We start from the raw sequence: 25,281 nt of genomic DNA on the forward strand, positions 1-25,281 counted from the left end.
GAAGTGTAGTGCTTGATATGCTCAATATGCAGCAGTGTATTAATGACAACCCTATGCCTAATGCAGTCCTGCCTCTGTCCACTGGAGGGAGACATTGTTTAATATGCAACAGTATATTAATGGCAATCCTATGCTTAATGCAGTTCTGCCTCTGTCCACTGGAGGGAGACATTGCTCAATATGCAGCAGTATATTAATGGTACCCCTATTCCTAATGCAGTCCTGCCTCTGTCCACTGGAGGGAGACATTGCTCAATATGCAGCAGTATATTAATGGTACCCCTATTCCTAATGCAGTCCTGCCTCTGTCCACTGGAGGGAGACATTGCTCAATATGCAGCAGTATATTAATGGCAACCCTATGCTTAATGCAGTCCTGCCTCTGTCCACTGGAGGGAGACATTGCTCAATATGCAGCAGTATATTAATGGCAACCCTATGCTTAATGCAGTCCTGCCTCTGTCCACTGGAGGGAGACATTGCTTCTGATCTTTTATTTCATATCTATGTGTACATATAACAACACTATTATAACAACAACAACAACTCTTTATTGATTAGTCAGTTTTGACCATATCAAAACATGTAAAACATACAAAACATTTACCCATACATACAGTAAAACCATGTAAAAACAAGGCATCCTGGCCTACTAGCCTACCAACCCACTCCTTGGTAGTTGTGCAAGTACAGAATAAAAAGATTAAAATTAATTATTCCCTTAAGGTAAGGTTTAAGCGGGGACAAGGGTAAGTAAAACTAGTGGCTTGTCCATAGTAAAATTTTAAATTTGGATTTTGTTATTGGCTATTACAGTCTAGAAAGATTGTTTTTTTAAAAAAATTATATGAAACGAAAAGAAAAAAATTGCTATCCCTAGGTTTAATCAATACGGATCGGCTTGAAATGTATGTGCTTCAGCGTACTAGATTCGAACCCGAGTTCTAGATCCATATCCGGGTTCTAGATCAGGCATGGGCAAACTTGGGCCCTCCAGGTGTTTTGGTCTCCAACTCCCAGAATTGAGCCATGACAATTTGAAATAATAATAATACAGCAGAGTCTCACTTATCCAATGTTCTGGATTATCCAGCTCATTTTTGTATTCAATGTTTTCAATACATTGTGATATTTTGGTGCTAAATTCGTAAATACAGTAATTACTACATAGCATTACTACGTATTGAACTACTTTTTCTGTCAAATTTGTTGTAAAACATGATGTTTTGGTGCTTACTTTGTAAAATCATAACCTAATTTGATGTTTAATAGGCTTTTCCTTAATCCCTCCTTATAATCCAACATATTCACTTATTCAACGTTCTGCCAGCCCGTTTATGTTGGATAAGTGAGACTCTACAGTAGTAATAATAATAATCTTGGGAGTGAGAGGTTTGCACGGTGTCATGTCAAACTGCAACTCCCAGGATCCCTCAATGTAGACAGGCATGGCTTTGGGTCAGTTAGTTTCTCTTTGCTGTCTCAAATCCATAGCTCAGTGCTATGGCACCAGCACTATCTGGTCCGTACCCTTGTAAAACTAGACCTCCCAAGGTTCTATAGCATGTAGTTTGGCAGAAGAGGCAAAAGGCCTAGCAAACTATATCACTCGGGCTCCCATAGCATTGAGCTGATGCAAAGTTGCAGAGGTTGTATGGGATGGTGGGAGTTGTAGTTTGGCAAGGCACCGGCACTCTTGGGCAGAGGGGGTGAAAGGCCTTGCAAACCTCTCACTCCCAAGATTATTAGTATTAGTTTGATTTAAGATGGCCCTGGATCAAGGAAATATCAGTGATATTCCATGTTAAACCCTATGTCTTTTCCGTTTGTCGCCCTCCTGTGGACAGAAGAATATTGCACTTGCCTTCACATTGTGATTCTTAGCCCTCTGCTGCCATCAAATGGCCAGGTGGGGAACTGCAGCCTCAGTGTTTTAATTCTCTCCAAAGGATCCCACAATGGAGACAGGCATGGTTTTGGGTCAGGTAATTTATATTTGCTGTCAAAGAACCATAGCTCAGTGCTACGGAATCCTGGGAGTTGTAGTTTTGCAAGGGCTTCTCTCAGTCATGCCGCTGAATCACCTCACTGCGACGGTGCAATGGAGACACGTTTTGGCACCACTCCCAATTGCCGTGACTCCGTGCTGTGGGCCCCTGGGATCTGTAGTTTGCTGTGGTCTCGCTGCTCTCTGATCGGGGGTGACGCAGTGTGACTCCCACTGGAACTTCTACAGCACATTGCGATGGAATTATAGACAGGAAACAATCAGGGCCAGCTAATGCCCCAAAACAAAGCCTCCCATACAACTTTGTAACTAAAGTGTACCACTGTCGTGCTCAATGCTATGATAGCCTGGGAGGTGTAGTTTTCCAAGGTCTATCGCCTTCTCTGTCAAACTACAGCTGTCATGACTCCAAAGCACTGTCGCACTGGGGTGAGGCAGCGGCATGATTGAGAGAAGCCCTTGCAAAACTACAACTCCTAGGATTCCGTAGCACTGAACTATGGGTTTTAGACAGCAAAGAGAAACTACCTGACCCAAAACCATGCCTGTCTACAGTGTGGGCTCCTGGGAGTTGCAGTTTGGCATGGCACCAGCACTCTCTGGTTTGGACCCTTGCAAAACTAGACCTCCCAGGGTGCTATAGCATGTAGTTTGGCAGAGGAGGCACAAGGCCCAGCAAAGTAGATCTCCCAGTGTGTTGTCGAAGGCTTTCATGGCTGGAATCAATGGGTTGTTGTGCGTTTTCCGAGCTGTTTGGCCATGTTCCAGAAGCATTCAATCCTGACATTTCGCCCACATCTATGGCAGGCATTCTCTGGGGAGAAATAAAGTTTTATTATTATTATTATTATTGTTATATTATTATTTTATTCTTATTGGAAAACTAAGCCGGGGGGTTATATCTCCTAGGCTCCAATGGCATCGAGCTGTTGCAGAGTTTGTATGGGATGATGGGAGTTGTAGTTTGGCAAGGCACTGGCACTCTTGGGCAGAGGGGGTGAAAGGCCTTGCAAACCTCTAACTCCCAAGCTTATTATTATTAGTATTAGTATTATTTAAGATTGCCCTGGATCAAGGAAATATCAATTAATATTACATTAAGTCCTAATGGCGTTTCCGTTTGTCGCCCTCCTGTGGACAGAAGAATATTGCACTTGCCTTCAGATTGTAATTCTTGGCCCTCTGCTGCCATCAAATGGCCAGGTGGGGAACTGCAGCCTCAGTGTTTTATTTCCTTCCAAAGGATCCCTCAATGGAGACAGGCATGGCTATGGGTCAGGTAGATTCTCTTTGCTGTCTGGGACACATAGCTCAGTCCTACGGAATCCTGGGAGTTGTAGTTTTGCAAGGGCGTCTCTCAATCATGCTGCTGACTCATCTCACTGCGAAAGCCTTCAACAATGCACTGGGAGATATAGTTCGCTAGGCCTTTCGCCTCCTCTGCCAAACGACATGCTATAGGACCCTGGGAGGTCTAGTTTTACAAGGGCCCGAACCAGAGAGTGCTGCTGCCTTGCCAAACTGCAACTCCCAGGATCCCACAATGGAAACAGGCATGGCTTTGGGTCAGGAAGTTTCTCTTTGCTGTCTGGGACCCACAGCTCAGTGCTACGGAATCCTGGGAGTTGTAGTTTTGCAAGGGCTTCTCTCAGTCATGCTGCTGACTCATCTCACTGCGACGGTGCAATGGAGGCACGTTTTGGCACTGCTTCCAATTGCCCTGGCTCCGGGCTGTGGGCCCCTGGGATCTGTAGTTTGCTGTGGTCTCACTGCTCTCTGATCGGGGGTGACGCAGTGCGTCTCCCACTGGAACTTCTACGGCACATTGCGATGGAATCCCGGGATCTGTAGTTTGGCAGAAGAGGCAAAAGGCCTTGGAAAACTACACCTCCCAGGCTCCCATAACATTGAGCTGTTGCAAAGTTGCAGAGGTTACATGGGATGGTGGGAGTTGTAGTTTGGCAAGGCACCAGCACTCTTGGGCAGAGGGGGTGAAAACACTAACTTTCAAGATTATTAGTATTAGTCTTAGTATTAGTATTATTTTAAGCTGGCTGCAGTTCCCTATCTGACCATTTGATGGCAGCAGAGAGCTAGGAATCAGAGTTTCAAGGCAAGTGCAATATTCTTCTGTCCACAGGAGGGCGACAGATGGAAACGCCATAGGGTTTAATTGGGATATCATTGATCTTTCTTTGAGCCATGGCACTCTTAATTAATATTAATACTAATAATTATACACTTGGGAGTTAGAGGTTTGCAAGGCCTTTCACCCCCTCTGCCCTAGAGTGCCGGAGCCTTGTCAAACTACAGCTCCCACCATCCCATACAAACTCTGCAACACATCAATGCCATTGGAGCCTAGGAGATATAAACCCCCCTTGCTTAATTTTCTAATAGGCCTGACAATAATAAAATAATAATACAACACTATTTCTAGACCGCCCTCTTTCCCAGAGGATGCTTGCCATAGATGTGGGCGAAACGTCAGGAGAGAATGCTTCTGGAATATGGATAGACAGCCTGGAAAATGCACTTTACCTTTCCTACCTCTATGTTCCCTTTCTTCAAAGCAGGGGCGCTCTTTCCTTTTCATACCTCTAGGTTCCAATTCTGCATTGCAGGAGCGCTCTTTTCTTTTCATACCTCTATGTTCCATTTCTGCATTGCAGGGGCGCTCTTCGCTTTTCATACCTCTATGTTCCATTTCTGCATTGCAGGGACACTCTTTACTTTTCATACCTCTGTGTTCCCTTTCTTCAAAGCAGGGGCGCTCTTTCCTTTTCATACCTCTATGTTCCATTTCCGCATTGCAGGGGCGCTTTTTTCATACCTCTATGTTCCATTTCTGCATTGCAGGGGCGCTCTTTCCTTTTCATACCTCTATGTTCCATTTCCGCATTGCAGGGGCGCTTTTTTCATACCTCTATGTTCCATTTCTGCATTGCAGGGGCGCTCTTTGCTTTTCATACCTCTATGTTCCATTTCCGCATTGCAGGGGCGCTCTTTGCTTTTCATACCTCTATGTTCCATTTCTGTATTGCAGGGGCGCTCTTTGCTTTTCATACCTCTGTGTTCAATTTCCGCATTGCAGTGGCACTCTTTGCTTTTCATACCTCTATGTTCCAATTGCATTTCCGCATTGCAGGGGCACTCTTTACTTTTCATACCTCTATGTTCCAATTCCGCATTGCAGTGGCACTCTTTACTTTTCATACCTCTATGTTCCATTTCCGCATTGCAGTGGCACTCTTTGCTTTTCATACCTCTATGTTCAATTTCCGCATTGCAGTGGCACTCTTTGCTTTTCATACCTCTATGTTCCAATTCCGCATTGCAGGGGCGCTCTTTGCTTTTCATACCTCTATGTTCCATTTCTGTATTGCAGGGGCGCTCTTTGCTTTTCATACCTCTGTGTTCCATTTCTGTATTGCAGGGGCGCTCTTTCCTTTTCATACCTCTATGTTCCATTTCCGCATTGCAGGGGCGCTCTTTGCTTTTCATACCTCTATGTTCCATTTCTGCATTGCAGGGACACTCTTTACTTTTCATACCTCTGTGTTCCCTTTCTTCAAAGCAGGGGCGCTCTTTCCTTTTCATACCTCTATGTTCCATTTCCGCATTGCAGGGGCGCTTTTTTCATACCTCTATGTTCCATTTCTGCATTGCAGGGGCGCTCTTTCCTTTTCATACCTCTATGTTCCATTTCCGCATTGCAGGGGCGCTTTTTTCATACCTCTATGTTCCATTTCTGCATTGCAGGGGCGCTCTTTGCTTTTCATACCTCTATGTTCCATTTCCGCATTGCAGGGGCGCTCTTTGCTTTTCATACCTCTATGTTCCATTTCTGTATTGCAGGGGCGCTCTTTGCTTTTCATACCTCTGTGTTCAATTTCCGCATTGCAGTGGCACTCTTTGCTTTTCATACCTCTATGTTCCAATTGCATTTCCGCATTGCAGGGGCACTCTTTACTTTTCATACCTCTATGTTCCAATTCCGCATTGCAGTGGCACTCTTTACTTTTCATACCTCTATGTTCCATTTCCGCATTGCAGTGGCACTCTTTGCTTTTCATACCTCTATGTTCAATTTCCGCATTGCAGTGGCACTCTTTGCTTTTCATACCTCTATGTTCCAATTCCGCATTGCAGGGGCGCTCTTTGCTTTTCATACCTCTATGTTCCATTTCCGCATTGCAGGGGCGCTCTTTGCTTTTCATACCTCTGTGTTCCATTTCTGTATTGCAGGGGCGCTCTTTCCTTTTCATACCTCTATGTTCCATTTCCGCATTGCAGGGGCGCTCTTTGCTTTTCATACCTCTATGTTCCATTTCTGTATTGCAGGGGCGCTCTTTCCTTTTCATACCTCTATGTTCCAATTCCGCATTGCAGGGGCGCTCTTTCCTTTTCATACCTCTGTGTTCCCTTTCTGCATTGCAGGAACACTCTTTACTTTTCATACCTCTGTGTTCAATTTCCGCATTGCAGTGGCACTCTTTGCTTTTCATACCTCTATGTTCCAATTGCATTTCCGCATTGCAGGGGCACTCTTTCCTTTTCATACCTCTGTGATCCATTTCTGCATTGCAGGGGCACTCTTTACTTTTCATACCTCTATGTTCCATTTCCGCATTGCAGGGGCGCTCTTTGCTTTTCATACCTCTATGTTCCATTTCCGCATTGCAGGGGCGCTCTTTCCTTTTCATACCTCTATGTTCCATTTCCACATTGCAGGGGCGCTCTTTGCTTTTCATACCTCTATGTTCCATTTCCACATTGCAGGGGCGCTCTTTCCTTTTCATACCTCTATGTTCAATTTCCGCATTGTAGTGGCACTCTTTCCTTTTCATACCTCTATGTTCCATTTCTGCATTGCAGTGGCACTCTTTACTTTTCATACCTCTATGTTCCAATTCCGCATTGCAGTGGCACTCTTTACTTTTCATACCTCTATGTTCCATTTCCGCATTGCAGTGGCACTCTTTACTTTTCATACCTCTATGTTCAATTTCCGCATTGCAGTGGCACTCTTTGCTTTTCATACCTCTATGTTCCATTTCCGCATTGCAGTGGCACTCTTTGCTTTTCATACCTCTATGTTCCATTTCCGCATTGCAGTGGCACTCTTTCCTTTTCATACCTCTATGTTCCATTTCCGCATTGCAGGGGCGCTCTTTACTTTTCATACCTCTATGTTCAATTTCTGCATTGCAGGGGCGCTCTTTCCTTTTCATACCTCTATGTTCCATTTCCGCATTGCAGGGGCACTCTTTGCTTTTCATACCTCTATGTTCCAATTCTGCATTGCAGTGGCACTCTTTACTTTTCATACCTCTATGTTCAATTTCCGCATTGCAGTGGCACTCTTTGCTTTTCATACCTCTATGTTCCATTTCCGCATTGCAGGGGCGCTCTTTCCTTTTCATACCTCTATGTTCCATTTCCGCATTGCAGTGGCGCTCTTTACTTTTCATACCTCTATGTTCAATTTCTGCATTGCAGGGGCGCTCTTTCCTTTTCATACCTCTATGTTCCATTTCTGCATTGCAGTGGCACTCTTTACTTTTTATACCTCTATGTTCCATTTCCGCATTGCAGGGGCGCTCTTTACTTTTCATACCTCTATGTTCAATTTCTGCATTGCAGGGGCGCTCTTTCCTTTTCATACCTCTATGTTCCATTTCCGCATTGCAGGGGCACTCTTTGCTTTTCATACCTCTATGTTCCAATTCTGCATTGCAGTGGCACTCTTTCCTTTTCATACCTCTATGTTCCATTTCCGCATTGCAGGGGCGCTCTTTACTTTTCATACCTCTATGTTCAATTTCTGCATTGCAGGGGCGCTCTTTCCTTTTCATACCTCTATGTTCCATTTCCGCATTGCAGGGGCACTCTTTGCTTTTCATACCTCTATGTTCCAATTCTGCATTGCAGTGGCACTCTTTACTTTTCATACCTCTATGTTCAATTTCCGCATTGCAGTGGCACTCTTTGCTTTTCATACCTCTATGTTCCATTTCCGCATTGCAGTGGCACTCTTTGCTTTTCATACCTCTATGTTCCATTTCCGCATTGCAGTGGCACTCTTTGCTTTTCATACCTCTATGTTCCATTTCCGCATTGCAGGGGCGCTCTTTACTTTTCATACCTCTATGTTCAATTTCTGCATTGCAGGGGCGCTCTTTCCTTTTCATACCTCTATGTTCCATTTCCGCATTGCAGTGGCACTCTTTCCTTTTCATACCTCTATGTTCCATTTCCGCATTGCAGGGGCGCTCTTTACTTTTCATACCTCTATGTTCAATTTCTGCATTGCAGGGGCGCTCTTTCCTTTTCATACCTCTATGTTCCATTTCCGCATTGCAGGGGCGCTCTTTCCTTTTCATACCTCTATGTTCCATTTCCGCATTGCAGTGGCGCTCTTTACTTTTCATACCTCTATGTTCAATTTCTGCATTGCAGGGGCGCTCTTTCCTTTTCATACCTCTATGTTCCATTTCTGCATTGCAGTGGCACTCTTTACTTTTTATACCTCTATGTTCCAATTCCGCATTGCAGTGGCACTCTTTGCTTTTCATACCTCTATGTTCAATTTCCGCATTGCAGTGGCACTCTTTGCTTTTCATACCTCTATGTTCCATTTCCGCATTGCAGTGGCACTCTTTCCTTTTCATACCTCTATGTTCCATTTCCACATTGCAGGGGCGCTCTTTCCTTTTCATACCTCTATGTTCCTTTTCCGCATTGCAGTGGCGCTCTTTACTTTTCATACCTCTATGTTCAATTTCTGCATTGCAGTGGCACTCTTTCCTTTTCATACCTCTATGTTCCCTTTCTGCATTGCAGTGGCACTCTTTACTCTTCATACCTCTATGTTCCATTTCCGCATTGCAGTGGCACTCTTTACTTTTCATACCTCTATGTTCAATTTCCGCATTGCAGTGGCACTCTTTGCTTTTCATACCTCTATGTTCCATTTCCGCATTGCAGTGGCACTCTTTACTCTTCATACCTCTATGTTCAATTTCCGCATTGCAGTGGCACTCTTTGCTTTTCATACCTCTATGTTCAATTTCCGCATTGCAGTGGCACTCTTTGCTTTTCATACCTCTAGGTTCCAATTCCGCATTGCAGTGGCACTCTTTACTTTTCATACCTCTATGTTCAATTTCCGCATTGCAGTGTCACTCTTTACTTTTCATACCTCTATGTTCCATTTCCACATTGCAGGGGCGCTCTTTCCTTTTCATACCTCTATGTTCAATTTCCGCATTGTAGTGGCACTCTTTCCTTTTCATACCTCTATGTTCCATTTCTGCATTGCAGTGGCACTCTTTACTTTTCATACCTCTATGTTCCAATTCCGCATTGCAGTGGCACTCTTTACTTTTCATACCTCTATGTTCCATTTCCGCATTGCAGTGGCACTCTTTACTTTTCATACCTCTATGTTCAATTTCCGCATTGCAGTGGCACTCTTTGCTTTTCATACCTCTATGTTCCATTTCCGCATTGCAGTGGCACTCTTTGCTTTTCATACCTCTATGTTCCATTTCCGCATTGCAGTGGCACTCTTTCCTTTTCATACCTCTATGTTCCATTTCCGCATTGCAGGGGCGCTCTTTACTTTTCATACCTCTATGTTCAATTTCTGCATTGCAGGGGCGCTCTTTCCTTTTCATACCTCTATGTTCCATTTCCGCATTGCAGGGGCGCTCTTTCCTTTTCATACCTCTATGTTCCATTTCCGCATTGCAGTGGCACTCTTTACTTTTTATACCTCTATGTTCCAATTCCGCATTGCAGTGGCACTCTTTGCTTTTCATACCTCTATGTTCCATTTCCGCATTGCAGTGGCACTCTTTGCTTTTCATACCTCTATGTTCCATTTCCGCATTGCAGTGGCACTCTTTCCTTTTCATACCTCTATGTTCCATTTCCACATTGCAGGGGCGCTCTTTCCTTTTCATACCTCTATGTTCCTTTTCCGCATTGCAGTGGCGCTCTTTACTTTTCATACCTCTATGTTCAATTTCTGCATTGCAGGGGCGCTCTTTACTTTTCATACCTCTATGTTCCATTTCCGCATTGCAGGGGCGCTCTTTCCTTTTCATACCTCTATGTTCCATTTCCGCATTGCAGTGGCACTCTTTACTTTTTATACCTCTATGTTCCAATTCCGCATTGCAGTGGCACTCTTTGCTTTTCATACCTCTATGTTCAATTTCCGCATTGCAGTGGCACTCTTTGCTTTTCATACCTCTATGTTCCATTTCCGCATTGCAGTGGCACTCTTTCCTTTTCATACCTCTATGTTCCATTTCCACATTGCAGGGGCGCTCTTTCCTTTTCATACCTCTATGTTCCATTTCCGCATTGCAGGGGCGCTCTTTACTTTTCATACCTCTATGTTCAATTTCTGCATTGCAGGGGCGCTCTTTCCTTTTCATACCTCTATGTTCCATTTCTGCATTGCAGTGGCACTCTTTACTTTTTATACCTCTATGTTCCAATTCCGCATTGCAGTGGCACTCTTTGCTTTTCATACCTCTATGTTCAATTTCCGCATTGCAGTGGCACTCTTTGCTTTTCATACCTCTATGTTCCATTTCCGCATTGCAGTGGCACTCTTTCCTTTTCATACCTCTATGTTCCATTTCCACATTGCAGGGGCGCTCTTTCCTTTTCATACCTCTATGTTCCTTTTCCGCATTGCAGTGGCGCTCTTTACTTTTCATACCTCTATGTTCAATTTCTGCATTGCAGTGGCACTCTTTCCTTTTCATACCTCTATGTTCCCTTTCTGCATTGCAGTGGCACTCTTTACTCTTCATACCTCTATGTTCCATTTCCGCATTGCAGTGGCACTCTTTACTTTTCATACCTCTATGTTCAATTTCCGCATTGCAGTGGCACTCTTTGCTTTTCATACCTCTAGGTTCCATTTCCGCATTGCAGTGGCACTCTTTGCTTTTCATACCTCTATGTTCAATTTCCGCATTGCAGTGTCACTCTTTACTTTTCATACCTCTAGGTTCCGATTCCGCATTGCAGGGGCACTCTTTACTTTTCATACCTCTATGTTCAATTTCCGCATTGCAGTGGCACTCTTTGCTTTTCATACCTCTAGGTTCCAATTCCGCATTGCAGTGGCACTCTTTACTTTTCATACCTCTATGTTCAATTTCCGCATTGCAGTGTCACTCTTTACTTTTCATACCTCTAGGTTCCAATTCCGCATTGCAGTGGCACTCTTTACTTTTCATACCTCTATGTTCCATTTCCGCATTGCAGTGTCACTCTTTACTTTTCATACCTCTAGGTTCCGATTCCGCATTGCAGGGGCGCTCTTCGCTTTTCATACCTCTGTGTTCCTCCTATCCCTCCCTTTCCCCCCCTCCGCCTCCGCTCTCTTCTCCCATTGGTTGTTGCTTGGGAGGTCCCGCCCCTTTCCCCTTCCTTCGCTCCCTCATTGGTCGAAGCGCGTCCTGGCAGATATGTAGTGCGGGGGCGTTTCCCATCGTAGCCGCAATAATACAAAATAAATAATAATATAATATCGGAGATATATAGTCTTCGAGCTTATTAATAATCGTTACGTATTATTATGTTGTCTGAATATGAGGTGTATGGAGGTGTCAGGATTGGCGACGGAAGGGACGGGTTGTGTGATGGACCTGCCGGGACTTGGGGGCGGGGCAAGGGGCGTGGCCTGGCGCGTGAGGGAGGGAGGGAGGAGGGGGGAGAGCCGGGGAAGGGAACAGCCAAGATGGCGGCCGGGCTGAGGCGAGCGAAGCGCCGCTGAGGAGAACGTCAGCAAAAGGCCTTTATTTTATATTATTATGATTGTGTTAGTATTTCATATTATATTATTATCGTACATATTATGTTGCATCACGTTTATAATATATTCTTTCTTTATTATTTCATATTATTATTATAGACATGATTTTGCATTATTATGTTGTTATATTATATTATATTATAATTATTATTTTACATCCTTATATTATTTGGTTTTTATATTATTATCGTTTTACATTTTTATTATATTATATTATTTTGTTCTTATTTTATATTATATTTATTTCATATTTTATTATATTATTATTTTGCATCATTATTATATTATTCTGTTATTTCATATTATTATAATACACAGTATTTTGCATTATTATGTTGTTATTATTTCATATTATTATACATATGATTTTGCATTATGTTGTTATATTATATTATATTATAATTATTTTTATTATTTTGCATCCTTATATTATTTGGTTTTTATATTATCGTTTTACATTATTATTTTATATTATTTTGTTCTTATTTGATATTATATTTATTTCATATTTTATTATATTATTATTATTTTGCATCATTATTATATTATTCTGTTATTTCATATTATTATAATTCACAGTATTTTGCATTATTATGTTATTTTATATTATTATAATATTATTATTTTGCATCCTTATATTATTGGTTTTTATTTTATATTTTACATTCTTATATCGTTTTGTTTATATTTCATATTATATTATTATTTTACATCATTATTATACTATATAATTCTGTTATTTCATACTATTATACACATGATTTTGCATTATTATGTTGTTATTTTATATTATTATTATATTATTATTTTACATCATTTTTATATTTGTTCTTGCGTATTGCATATTATATTATTATTATTTTGCATCATTATTATATTCTGTTATTTCGTGTTATTATAATACACAGTATTTTGCATTATTATGTTGTTATTTTATATTATTATTATATTACTATTATTTTGCATCCTTATATTATTTGGATCTTATATTATTTTATATTATTATTATTGTTTTTCATCATTATTATATTATTTTCTTCTTATTTCATATTATATTATATTATTATTATATTGCATCATTATTATATTATTCTGTTATTTCATATTATAATACACAGTATTTTGTATTATGTTGTTATTTTATATTATTATTATTTTGCATCATTATTATATTATATTATTTTGTTATTAGGTATTTCGTATTATATTATATTATTTATTTTACATCATTATTATACTATATTATTTATTATTTCATATTATTATTACACACATGATTTTGCATTATTATATTATTATTTTGCATCATTATTATAAAAAAAATTAAAATCATAATAGTAGTCAATAGAAAGGGTAAAAAATAAAGAAAATAACGAAAATAGTATTATATAATAATAAAAAATATATTAAATTTTATATATTATATATGTCCCATTCTTAACTAGGACTAATTTGTAAGTCGGATGTTTGTAACTTGGGGGACACAGCCTGGGTCTCTTCACCCCGGGAGGTTTTAACTTGAGACCCTTGTCTCCATTTCTTCGGGAGGCTCTTTTGCTGTGGATGACATCTTGACTGAAGATGACGAAGGTGACAAGGTCCCCCTCCATAAGCTCCAGCGCTTAGGTAAGCTTCCTGGTTTATTCCTGCCATATATATATGTGTGTGTGTGTGTGTGTGTATGTATGTATGTACATAGGTAAAGGTATTCCCCTGACATTAAATCTAGTCCATTTCTAAGCCAAAGACCCAGCGTTGTCCATAGACACCTCCTAGGTCATGTGGCCACTGGCACGACTGCATGGAATGCTGTTATCTTCCCGCCGTAGCAATACCTATTGATCTACTCACATTTGCATGTTTTCAAACTGCTAGCTGAGGCTAACAGTGGAGCTCAGTGGTTTATCGCGCTCGCCACCGGATGCCTCATACCCACACACACATGCTTTGGATTGCTGGAGTTACACTTTAAAATGTCCCTTATTTATTTATTTATTTGCTACATTTATATGCTGCCCTTCTCACCCCGAAGGCGACAAATTAAATTTACATACAGTATTATATTATTAGCATAGGACAATACTGGTAATAAATTACTATATTGTACTGTGTCAATATATGGTAATATTATTAGTAATATTACATGTAAAATATAATATACAATTAATATTATTATATTGTATTATTAGTATTATATTGTATTACAATATAATATTATGAATTTTATATGTATATAAAATATGTTATAATTATTATATAATATTGTAAATTATTACGTACGTATATATATATATACACACACACACACACACACATATATATATATATATACACACACACACACACACGTGTGTGTGTGTGTGTGTATACATATATATAAAACTAGCAAACTAGTTCAGCAGCTCAGTGCTTTATTGCACTCGCCACTGGATGCCTCATATCCACACACACATGCTTTGGATTGCTGGAGTTACACTTTAAAATGTCCCTGTTTTGACTTCCAAACAAATTCAACTTCAGAACAAACCTACAGAACCAGTCTTGTTGGTAACCTGGGAACTGCCTGTAAAATGAGAACCATTTTAACCCAACATAAATATACCACTCTTTCAATGGGAAGTGTGGGCCTGCTTTGGGCTGATGAGAGAGTCAAGTTATTTAGGGTTTTCTTTATTTATTTACTACATTTGTATCCCACTCTTCTCACCCCGAAGGGGACTCGGAGCAGCTTACAAATCAAATGAACATACAATATATTATTACAATAGCACAATATAAGCATGAAATGACTATATTGTACTATATCATTATATGGTAATATTATTAGTAATGTTGTTGTGTACCTTCAAGTCATTTTAGACCCTAAGCCTAAGTTTTAGGGCAGTGGTTCTCAACCTGTGGGTCCCCAGGTGTTTTGGCCTACAACTCCCAGAATTCCCAGCCAGTTTACCAGCTGGGAGTTAGAGGGCAAAAATATCTGGGGACGCACAGGTTGAGAACCACTGGTTGAGGGCGTGGGCCACGTCCATGGCCTTGGAGGGAATGTTTGGAGAATGTAAACAAGGCCTGGCCAAGCCCCGGGGCTTCCGGATGTCAGCCCATTGGAAGAGCTGGGTTTTGGGGAGTTGGCTTTGGTGTTCCCAGACCTCTTTCCTTCTCTTTCCTTGCAAAACCAGGGGGATCCGTGGAACTGGGAGGCCTCCTGCGCAACCCGCACCTTGGCCACTTGCTCCTCCGGGTGGACGGGGCCGCCGACAAGAGCGCCCTTCTCCGGGAATCCATGCAGGAGCCGCTCTTTGCCGAGTTTGCCGACTGCTGCCTGCGGATTGTGGAGCCACCGCCGGCCGAGGAAGAGCAAGGAGACCCTGTGTTGACGTTTTCCGGTCACAATTCCTATCAGTCTTGACCACTGTGCTGGCCGGGACCAATGGGAGTTGTCGTCCAACCAGTCTTCATTGTTGATTGCTGAGAAAAATGTACATTTTTTGGATTTTTCCCCCCCAGCCATTCCTGGGGACTCTTGGTTCCCACAAAAGGTGATTATTTCTGAGAACTCCTACCCAACATTGGTTGAAAATGTATGCCTTTCGTTGAGAAACCTCTTCATTCCCAGGCACTATTTCTTAAACCCAGAAAGGGAAAATACACGTAGAAGCCGCCTGAATTCTCACTGGTCTGTCCTTACGGCTGAGTTACAACTCGCTGAGCTTGTTTTGATTCTGTTTCTATACAAAACGGTGGCAATCTAGAACCATTTAGGAAATGACATTTATAACCCAGGAACAAAAGTTGTGTTGCATAGTGTTATGCGGGGATCATTGCCACCCAAAAAATGGTGGGGCGACTATTATGCGATGAAATATGGGCAAGCTTTTCAAACCCCATCCCTCTTGTCGATTTTTCTTTTTTTACTTCTAACTTTCTTAAAAGTTTTTATTAAAATGCATACTTATAAAATTCCATTCTCTTCCATTACGAAGGGGCGACTATTGTGCGATGAAATATGGGCTTTTCAAACCCCATCCCTCTTGTCGATTTTTCTTTTTTTACTTCTAACTTTCTTAAAAGTTTTTATCAAAATTCATACTTATAAAATTCCATTCTCTTCCATTACGAAGGGGCGACTATTATCCGATGAAATATGGGCAAGCTTTTCAAACCCCATCCCTCTTGTCGATTTTTCTTTTTTTTACTTCTAACTTTCTTAAAAGTTTTTATTAAAATGCATACTTATAAAATTCCATTCTCTTCCATTACGAAGGGGGGACTATTATGCGATGAAATATGGGCAAGCTCCGATTATACCCCTGTGGCCTTACAGGTTTAAGATACAGATCACAAGGAATTTTTTTTTTACTCCAGAAAGTTGTGTTACATAGTGTTATGCGGGGATCATTGCCACCCAAAAGATGGTGGTGTGACTATGACAAAGGGGTGACTACTATGCGATGAAATACAGGCAGGAAGGCCGGGCTTACTGAAGCGGATTCGTCACCACCATGCGGATGCGGTCGCGAGCCTTGAGGATCTTCTCCAGCCGGTGGATGTCGTAGGTGTTGGGGTTCCGGAACGGGATCTCGTCTGGGAGGCCGAGCACCTCGAGGGCCTCGGGGCTGTCCCGGATCAGCTTATACGGCACCAGGACGGGCCGGTTCAGCCCCAAAGCGTCTCCTGGAAGAACAACAACAACACCAAGAGTCTCAGGATAGCATTAAGAACAATGCTATCGCCATATTTCACAAACAAAACCACGACAAAAATGCGGAGCCTACTCTACATCTCCCCAAAACATCATGCTTTCATTAAGACAGAAAAAAGAAAACAACAAAAGGTTAAAAACACTTGTTCTAGAATAGGACCACAACATCCTAAACAAAAAAAATGTCACTAATCACTCTCGAGATTCCATTGCAATGTGCCATAGAAGTTCCAGTGGGAGACGCACTGACGTTTCGCCCACATCTATGGCAGGCATCCTCTGGGGAGAGAGGGCAGTCTAGAAATAAAGTTTTATTATTATTTTATTATTATTATTTTATTCTTATTGGGAAACTAAGCAAGGGGGGTTTATATCTCCTAGTCTCCAATGGCATTGAGCTGTTGCAGAGGTTGCATGGGATGGTGGGAGTTGTAGTTTGGCAGGGCACCGGCACTCTAGGGCAGAGGGGGTGAAAGGCCTTGCAAACCTCTAACTCCCAAGTTTATAATTATTAGTATTAATATTAATTAAGAGTGCCATGGCTCAAAGAAAGATCAATGATATCCCAATTAAACCCTTATGGCTTGTCCGTCTGTCGCCCTCCTGTGGACAGAAGAATATTGCACTTGCCTTGAAACTCTGATTCTTTGCTCTCTGCTGCCATCAAATGGTCAGTTAGGGAAGTGCAGCCAGTTTAAAATAATACTAAGACTAATAATCTTGAAAGTTAGTGTTTTGCAAGGCCTTTCACCCCCTCGGCCCAAGAGTGCTGTTGCCTTGCCAAACTACAACTCCCACCATCCCATGCAACCTCTGCAACTTTGCAACAACTCAAAGTTATGGGAGCCTGGGAAGTGCAGTTTTCCAAGGCTTTGTTGAACTAGACCTCCCAGCCTCCCATACAACTTTGTAACTGAAGTGCATCACTGCCGCAGCTCAATGTTATGGGAGCCTGGGAGGTGTTGTTCTCCAAGGGCTTTTGCCTCCTCTGCCAAACTACAGCTCCCAGGATTGAATAGCAATCGGCTGTAGAAGTTCCAGTGGGAGTCTCACTGCATCACCCCCATAAGGGAGCGATGGGGCCACGGCAAACTACAGATCCCAGGGGCCCACAGCACGGAGCCACAGCAATAGGAAGTGCTGCCAAAACGTGCCTCCATTGCACCGTCGTAGTGGAGTGAGTCAGCGGCATGACTGAGAGAAGCCCTTGCAAAACTACAACTCCCAGGATTCTTTAGCACTGAGCTATGGGTCCCAGACAGCAAAGAGAAAGTCCCTGACCCAAAGCGATGCCTATTTACATTGTGGGATCCTTTGGAGGGAATTATCACACTGAGGCTGCACTTCCCCACCTGACCATTTGATGGCAGCAGAGAGCAAAGAATCAGAGTTTCAAGGCAAGTGCAATATTATTCTGTCCACAGGAGGGCGACAGACGGAAAAGCCATAAGGGTTTAATTGGAATGTCATAGATATATTAGTATAATACTAATACTAATAATTATAACAGGGGTCCCCAAACTAAGGCCCAGGGGCCGGATGCGGCCCTCCGAGGTCATTTACCTGGCCCCCGCCCTCAGTTTTATAATATAATATATTGTATATACATATAATATTGAAAATAATATTATAATGTAATACAATATAACACTAATAATAATACCATATAATAATATTAATTATATATTCTATATTACACATAATATTACTAATAATATTACAGTATAGTGGTATAGTTCAATGTAGTGATATATAATGCTGATATTGTGCTATGCTAATAATATAATATATTGTATGTACATATAATTTGTAAGCCACACTGAGTCCCCTTTGGGGTGAGAAGGGTGTGATACAAATGTAGTAAATAAATGCAGTAAATAATAAATAAATAAATAAATAAATAAATTTTAGACTTAGGCTCACCCAAAGTCTGAAATGACTTGAAGGCATACAACAACAACAACAACAACAACCCTAATTAACTTGACTATCTCATTGGCCAGAAGCAGGACTACACTTCCCATTGAAATCCTGATAAATGTATGTTGGTTAAATTTGTTTTTATTTTTAAATATTGTATTGTTATTTCATTGTACTTGTTGTTGTTGTTTTTGCACTGTAAATAAGACATATGCAGTGTGCATCAGAATTTGTTTGTATTCTCTTTCAAATGATAATCCGGCCCCTCAACAGTCAAAAGGATTGTGGACCGGCCGTCGGCTTAAAAAGTTTGAGGACCCCTGAATTATAATCTTCGGAGTTAGAGTTTTACAAGGCCTTTCACCCCCTCAGCCCAAGAGCCCTGCCAAACTACAACTCCCTCCATCCCATACAAACTCTACCAACAGCTCAATGCCATTGGAGCCTAGGAGATATAAACCCCCCTTGCTTAGTTTCCCAATAAGAATAAAATAATAATAATAAAATAATAATAAAACTTTATTTCTAGACTGCCCTCTCTCCCAAGAGGATGCCTGCCATAGATGTGGGCAAAACATCAGGAGAGAATGCTTCTGGAACATGGCCATACAGCTTGGAAAACACAGAACAACCCAGTGATTCCGGCCATGAAAGCCTTCGACAACGGACTGGGAGATATAGTTCTCTAGGCCTTTCTCTGCCAAACGACATGCTATAGGACCCTGGGAGGTCTAGTTTTGCAAGGGCCCGAACCAGAGAGTGCTGCTGCCATGCCAAACTGCAACTCCCAGGATCCCATCATGTAGACAGGCATGGCTTTGGGTCAGGAAGTTTCTCTTTGCTCTCTGGGACTCACAGCTCAGTGCCAGGGAATCCTGGGAGTTGTAGTTTTGCAAGGGCTTCTTCTCTCAGTCATGCCGCTGAGTCACCCCACTGGGATGGTGCAGCGGAGGCACGTTTTGGCCCCACTTCCCATTGCTGTGGTTCCGTGCTGTGAGGCCCTGGGATCTGTAGTTTGCTGGGGTCTCATTGCTCTCTGATCGGGGGCGATGCAATGTGACTCCCACTGGAACTCCCAGTATTTGTATTTCTGTATAAATACTCCCCAAGTATACTCTCCAATTTATACAGTAAAGCATTGAGCTGTTGCAAAGTTGCAGAGACTGTATGGGATGGAGGGAGTTGTAGTTTGGCAAGGCATCAGCACTTTTGGGCAGAAGGGGTGAAAGGCCTTGCAAACCTCTAACTCCCAAGCTTATAATTATTAGTATTAATATTAATTAAGAGTGCCCTGGATCAAGGAAATATCAATGATTTGGCAGGTTAAACCCTATGGCTTGTCCCTCTGTCGCCCTCCTGTGGACAGAAGAAGATTGCACTTGCCTTGAAACTGATTCTAATGCAAAATACTGTGTATTATAATAATATGAAATAACAGAATAATATAATAATGATGCAAAATAATAATATAATAAAATATGAAATAAATATAATATGAAATAAGAACAAAATAATATAATATAATAATAATGTAAAACGATAATAATATAAAAACCAAATAATATAAGGATGCAAAATAATAATAATAATATAATATAACAACATAATAATGCAAAATCATATATATAATAATATGAAATAATAACAACATAATAATGCAAAATACCGTGTATTATAATAATATGAAATAACAGAATAATATAATAATGATGCAAAATAATAATATAATAAAATATGAAATAAATATATGAAATAAGAACAAAATAATATAATATAATAATAATGTAAAATGATAATAATATAAAAACCAAATAATATAAGGATGCAAAATAATAATAATAATATAATATAACAACATAATAATGCAAAATCATATGTATAATAATATGAAATAATAACAACATAATAATGCAAAATACCGTGTATTATAATAATATGAAATAACAGAATAATATAATAATGATGCAAAATAATAATATAATAAAATATGAAATAAATATAATATGAAATAAGAACAAAATAATATAATATAATAATAATGTAAAATGATAATAATATAAAAACCAAATAATATAAGGATGCAAAATAATAATAATAATAATATAATATGAAATAACATAATAATGCAAAATCATGTCTATAATAATAATATGAAATAATAAAGAAAGAATATATTATAAACGTGATGCAACATAATATGTACGATAATAATATAATATGAAATACTAACACAATCATAATAATATAAAATAAAGGCCTTTTGCTGACGTTCTCCTCAGCGGCGCTTCGCTCGCCTCAGCCCGGCCGCCATCTTGGCTGTTCCCTTCCCCGGCTCTCCCCCCTCCTCCCTCCCTCCCTCACGCGCCAGGCCACGCCCCTTGCCCCGCCCCCAAGTCCCGGCAGGTCCATCACACAACCCGTCCCTTCCGTCGCCAACCCTGACACCTCCAAACACCTCATATTCAAACAACATAATAATACGTAACGATTATTAATAAGCTCGAAGACTTAATATCTCCGATATTATATTATTATTTATTTTGTATTATTGCGGCTACGATGGGAAACGCCCCCGCACTACATATCTGCCAGGACGCGCTTCGACCAATGAGGGAGCGAAGGAAGGGGAAAGGGGCGGGACCTCCCAAGCAACAACCAATGGGAGAAGAGAGCGGAGGCGGAGGGGGAAAGGGAGGGATAAGAGGAAGATAGAGGTATGAAAAGCAAAGAGCGCCCCTGCAATGCAGAAAAGGAACCTAGAGGTATGAAAAGGAAAGAGCGCCCCTGCTTTGAAGAAAGGGAACATAGACCCTATGGGTCTCAGACAGCAAAGAGAAAGTCCCTGACCCAAAGCCATGCCTGTTTACATTGTGGGATCCTTTGGAGGGAATTATAACACTGAGGCTGCACTTCCCCACCTGGCCATTTGATGGCAGCAGAGAGCTAAGAATCACAATCTGAAGGCAAGTGCAATATTCTTCTGTCCACACGAGGGCGACAAACGGAAAAGCCATTAGGACTTAATGTAATTTTAATTGATATTTCCTTGATCCAGGGCCATCTTAAATCAAACTAATACTAATAATAATAATCTTGGGAGTGAGAGGTTTGCAAGGCCTTTCACCCCCTCTGCCCAAGAGTGCCGGTGCCTTGCCAAACTACAACTCCCATCATCCCATACAACCTCTGCAACTTTGCAACAGCTCAATGCTATGGGAGCCTGAGTGATATAGTTTGCTAGGCCTTGCGCCTCGTCAGCCAAACTACATGCTATAGGACCCTGGGAGGTCTAGTTTTACAAGGACCCCAACCAGACAGGGCAGCTGCCATGTCAAACTGCAACTCCCAGGAGTTCACAATGTAAACAACCATGGCTTTGGGTCAGGTAGTTTCTCTTTGCTGTCTTGGACCCAAAGCTTTTGCAAAAGCCTTGCCTGTCTACACTATGAGATCCTGGGAGCTGTAGTTTGGCCTGGCACCAGCACTGTATGGCTCAAAGCCTTGTCGAACTAGATCTTCCAGGGTTCTGTAGCAAAACTCTAATTTTCCAATACTGTGGGCCAGACTGGATTTTTTTATTCGACTACTTCCAATGATGAGGCTCCAGCATTCTTGGGCAGAGGAGGCGACAAGCAAAACTTCAACTCCCAGGATATTGTTGTTGTTGTTGCTGCTGTTAGTAGTATTAGTTATACTTGTCGCCTATGCCATCAGTTGGGGGGCCAATATACAATATAATATATAATAATATATATATTGTATATACATATAATATTCATAATTATATTATAATGTAATACAATATAATACTAATAGTAATATAATAATATTAATTATATATTACATGCGATATTACTAATAATAATACAGTATGATGACATAGTGCAATATCTATATATATAAAAGGCTAATGAAGTTTCGGCCTAGGACAAAACAACAAAACTACTCATCCCAGAAACACTAAACTTGGCAGCACAACCCCTCATCCATGCCTCTACGTTCATACAACAAAAAGAAAAGAAAAATAAAGTCCTAATTAGAGGGAGAGGAATAATTGTTTTTATCCAATTGCTGCCAGTTAGAAGGCTAAGCTCCATCAGAGGAAAACCTTTACCCTTTACCTTAACTACCACCAATACCTCAATACTTTATTTCCCATACCACCAGACTTCGCCACAGCAACGCGTGGTTGGGCACAGCTAGTAGTAATATATAATGCTAATGGATGCTAATAATATAATATATTGTACGTACATATAATTTGTAAGCCACTCTGAAAGCAGGAAGGCAGAATGAAAGGAAAATAGAAAAACCCAAAAAGTTATGGGATCTAGAAAAATAAAAACTCAAGGCTGCTCTTCCTTATCTGACCACTTGATGGCAGCAAAGGATTGCAGATGAGAATCTCAAGGCAATATTGGGGAAAATATAACACTGAGGCTGCACTTCCCCACCTGACCATTTGATGGCAGCAGAGAGCTAAGAATCAGAATCTCAAGGCAAGTGCAATATTCTTCTGTCCACAGGAGGGCGACAAACGGAAAAGCCATTAGGAATTAATGTAATATTAATTGATATTTCCTTGATCCAGGGCCATCTTAAATAATACTAATACTAATAATAATAAGCTTGGGAGTGAGAGGTTTGCAAGGCCTTTCACCCCCTCTGCCCAGGAGTGCTGATGCCTTGCCAAACTACAACTCCCACCATCCCATACAACCTCTGCTACTTTGCAACAGCTCAATGCTATGGGAACCTGAGTGATATAGTTCGCTAGGCCTTGCGGCTCCTCTGCCAAACTGTAGCTCCCGGGATTCCATATCAATGTAATAATTATTACAGTGTAAGCATAATTATAATTCACTATAATTGTATATTTTTATTACATGAAATATTACTAATAATATTGCAATATAGTCGTATAATATATTGTATGTATAAATACTTGTAAACCACCCTGAGTCCCCTTCGGGATGTCGCAAATAAATAAATATGTAAATAGCAATATGTCGTAGAAGTTCCATAGTGCATCACCCCCTATCAGATAGGCATGGGACCAAGGTAAACTGCAGATCCCAGGGGCCACGGCAATGAGAAGTGGTGCCAATCCATCCCTACATTGCACCATCGCAGTGGGGTGAGTCAGCGGCATGATTGGGAGACGCCCTTGCAAAACTATAACTCCCAGTATTACAGCCTTGAGCAATGGAGAAGCCTCTCTGCTGACATAGCAATAATATTCATATTATTGCTCTAGCCTGCAACCTTCTATTTGGCCACATGATGGCAGCAAAGGACTGCAGATGATAATCTCAAGGCAATATTGGGGGAAATATAACACTGAGGCTGCACTTCCCTACCTGACCATTTGATGGCAGCAGAGAGCAAAGAATCAGAGTTTCAAGGCAAGTGGAATATTATTCTGTCCACAGGAGGGCGACAGACGGAAAAGCCATTAGGACTTAATGTAATATTAATTGATATTTCTTTGAGCCATGACAGTTTAAAATAATGCTAATACTACTAATAATAATCTTTGGAGTTAGAGGTTTGCAAGGCCCTTCACGCCCTCTGCCCAAGAGTGCCGGTGCCTTGCCAAACTACAACTCCCACCATCCCATACAACCTCTACAACTTTGCATCCGCACAATACTATGGCCATGTTCTCGAAACATTCTCTCCTGACGTTTCGCCCACATTTATGGCAGGCATTCTCAGAGGTTGGGAGGTATTTTGGAAAACTAAGCAAGGGAGGTTTATCTATCTGTGGAATCATGTCCAGGGTGAGAGAAAGAACTCTTATCTTGGAGGCAAGTGTGAATGTTTGCCATTGGCTGCCTTGATTAGCATTGAATGGCCTTGCAGCATCAAAGACTGGCTGCTTTCCTGTATGGGGCAATCCTTTGTTGTGAGTCATTAGCTGGCCCTGATTGTTTCCTGTCTGGAATTCCATAGCAATGTCCCATAGAAGTTCCAGTGGGAGTCACACTGCGACACCCCAAATCAGAGAGCAGCGAGACCTTGACAAACTACAGATCCCAGGGCCCCACAGCACGGAGCCACGGCAATTGGAAGTGGTGCCAAAACATGCCTCCATTGCATCGTCATAGTGGAGTTATTCAGCGGCATGACTGAGAGAAGCCCTTGCAAAACTGCAACTCCCAGGATTCCATCGCACTGACCTTTGGGTTCCAGAGAGCAAAGAGAAACTTCCTGACCCAAAGCCATGCCTGTCTACATTGTGAGATCCTGGGAGTTGCAGTTTGGCATGGCAGCAGCACTCTCTGGTTGTAAAACTAGACCTCCCAGGGTTCTGTAGCATGTCGTTTAGCGGGGGAGGCAACAGGCCTAGCGAACTACATCTCCCGGTGTGTTGTCGAAGGCTTCCATGGCCAGAATCCCTGGGTTGTTGTGCTTTTTCCGGGCTGTATTGCCATGTTCCAGAAGCATTCTCTCCTGAAGTTTTGCCCACATCTATGGCAGGCATCCTCTGCGGAGAGAGGGCAGTCTAGAAATAAAGTTTTATTCTTATTTTATTATTCTTATTTTATTCTTATTGGAAAACTAAGCAAGGGGGGGTTTATATCTCCTAGGCTCCAATGGCATTGAGCTGTTGCAGAGTTTGTATAGGATGGTGGGAGTTGTAGTTTGGCAGGGCACCGGCACTCTTGGGCAGAGGAGGGGAAAGGCCTTGCAAACCTCTCACTCCCAAGATTATTATTAGTAGTATTAGTTTGATTAAGATGGCCCTGGATCAAGGAAATATCAATTAATATTACATTAAGTCTTAATGGCTTTTATGTTTATCGC

The 25,281-nt window shown here is 41.2% G+C and overlaps 1 protein-coding gene and 1 long non-coding RNA gene across 2 annotated transcripts in view; one reads left to right on the plus strand and one right to left on the minus strand.

Moving 5' to 3' along the window:
- The window catches only part of LOC134293157 (zinc finger HIT domain-containing protein 3-like), an 18,285-nt gene extending 2,476 nt beyond the window's left edge, over positions 1-15,809 (plus strand). Inside the window, exons 3-4 of the mRNA XM_062959850.1 lie at positions 13,369-13,478; positions 15,029-15,809. Of these exons, the coding sequence (XP_062815920.1) occupies positions 13,369-13,478; positions 15,029-15,258 (340 nt within the window). The 3' untranslated portion in view covers positions 15,259-15,809. The remainder of the gene's footprint in view (positions 1-13,368; positions 13,479-15,028) is intronic.
- A 378-nt stretch (positions 15,810-16,187) lies between these two features.
- Positions 16,188-20,999, minus strand: LOC134293239 (uncharacterized). The gene is made up of 2 exons (XR_010000265.1): positions 20,702-20,999; positions 16,188-16,523 (listed from the first exon to the last, which is right to left on the minus strand). It is a non-coding gene; the product is annotated as an uncharacterized LOC134293239 (long non-coding RNA).
- Between the last annotated feature and the right edge of the window lie 4,282 nt (positions 21,000-25,281).

The sequence above is a fragment of the Anolis carolinensis genome, unplaced genomic scaffold (assembly GCF_035594765.1).
Source record: "Anolis carolinensis isolate JA03-04 unplaced genomic scaffold, rAnoCar3.1.pri scaffold_7, whole genome shotgun sequence".
In the NCBI taxonomy this organism is placed as follows: domain Eukaryota; kingdom Metazoa; phylum Chordata; class Lepidosauria; order Squamata; family Dactyloidae; genus Anolis; species Anolis carolinensis.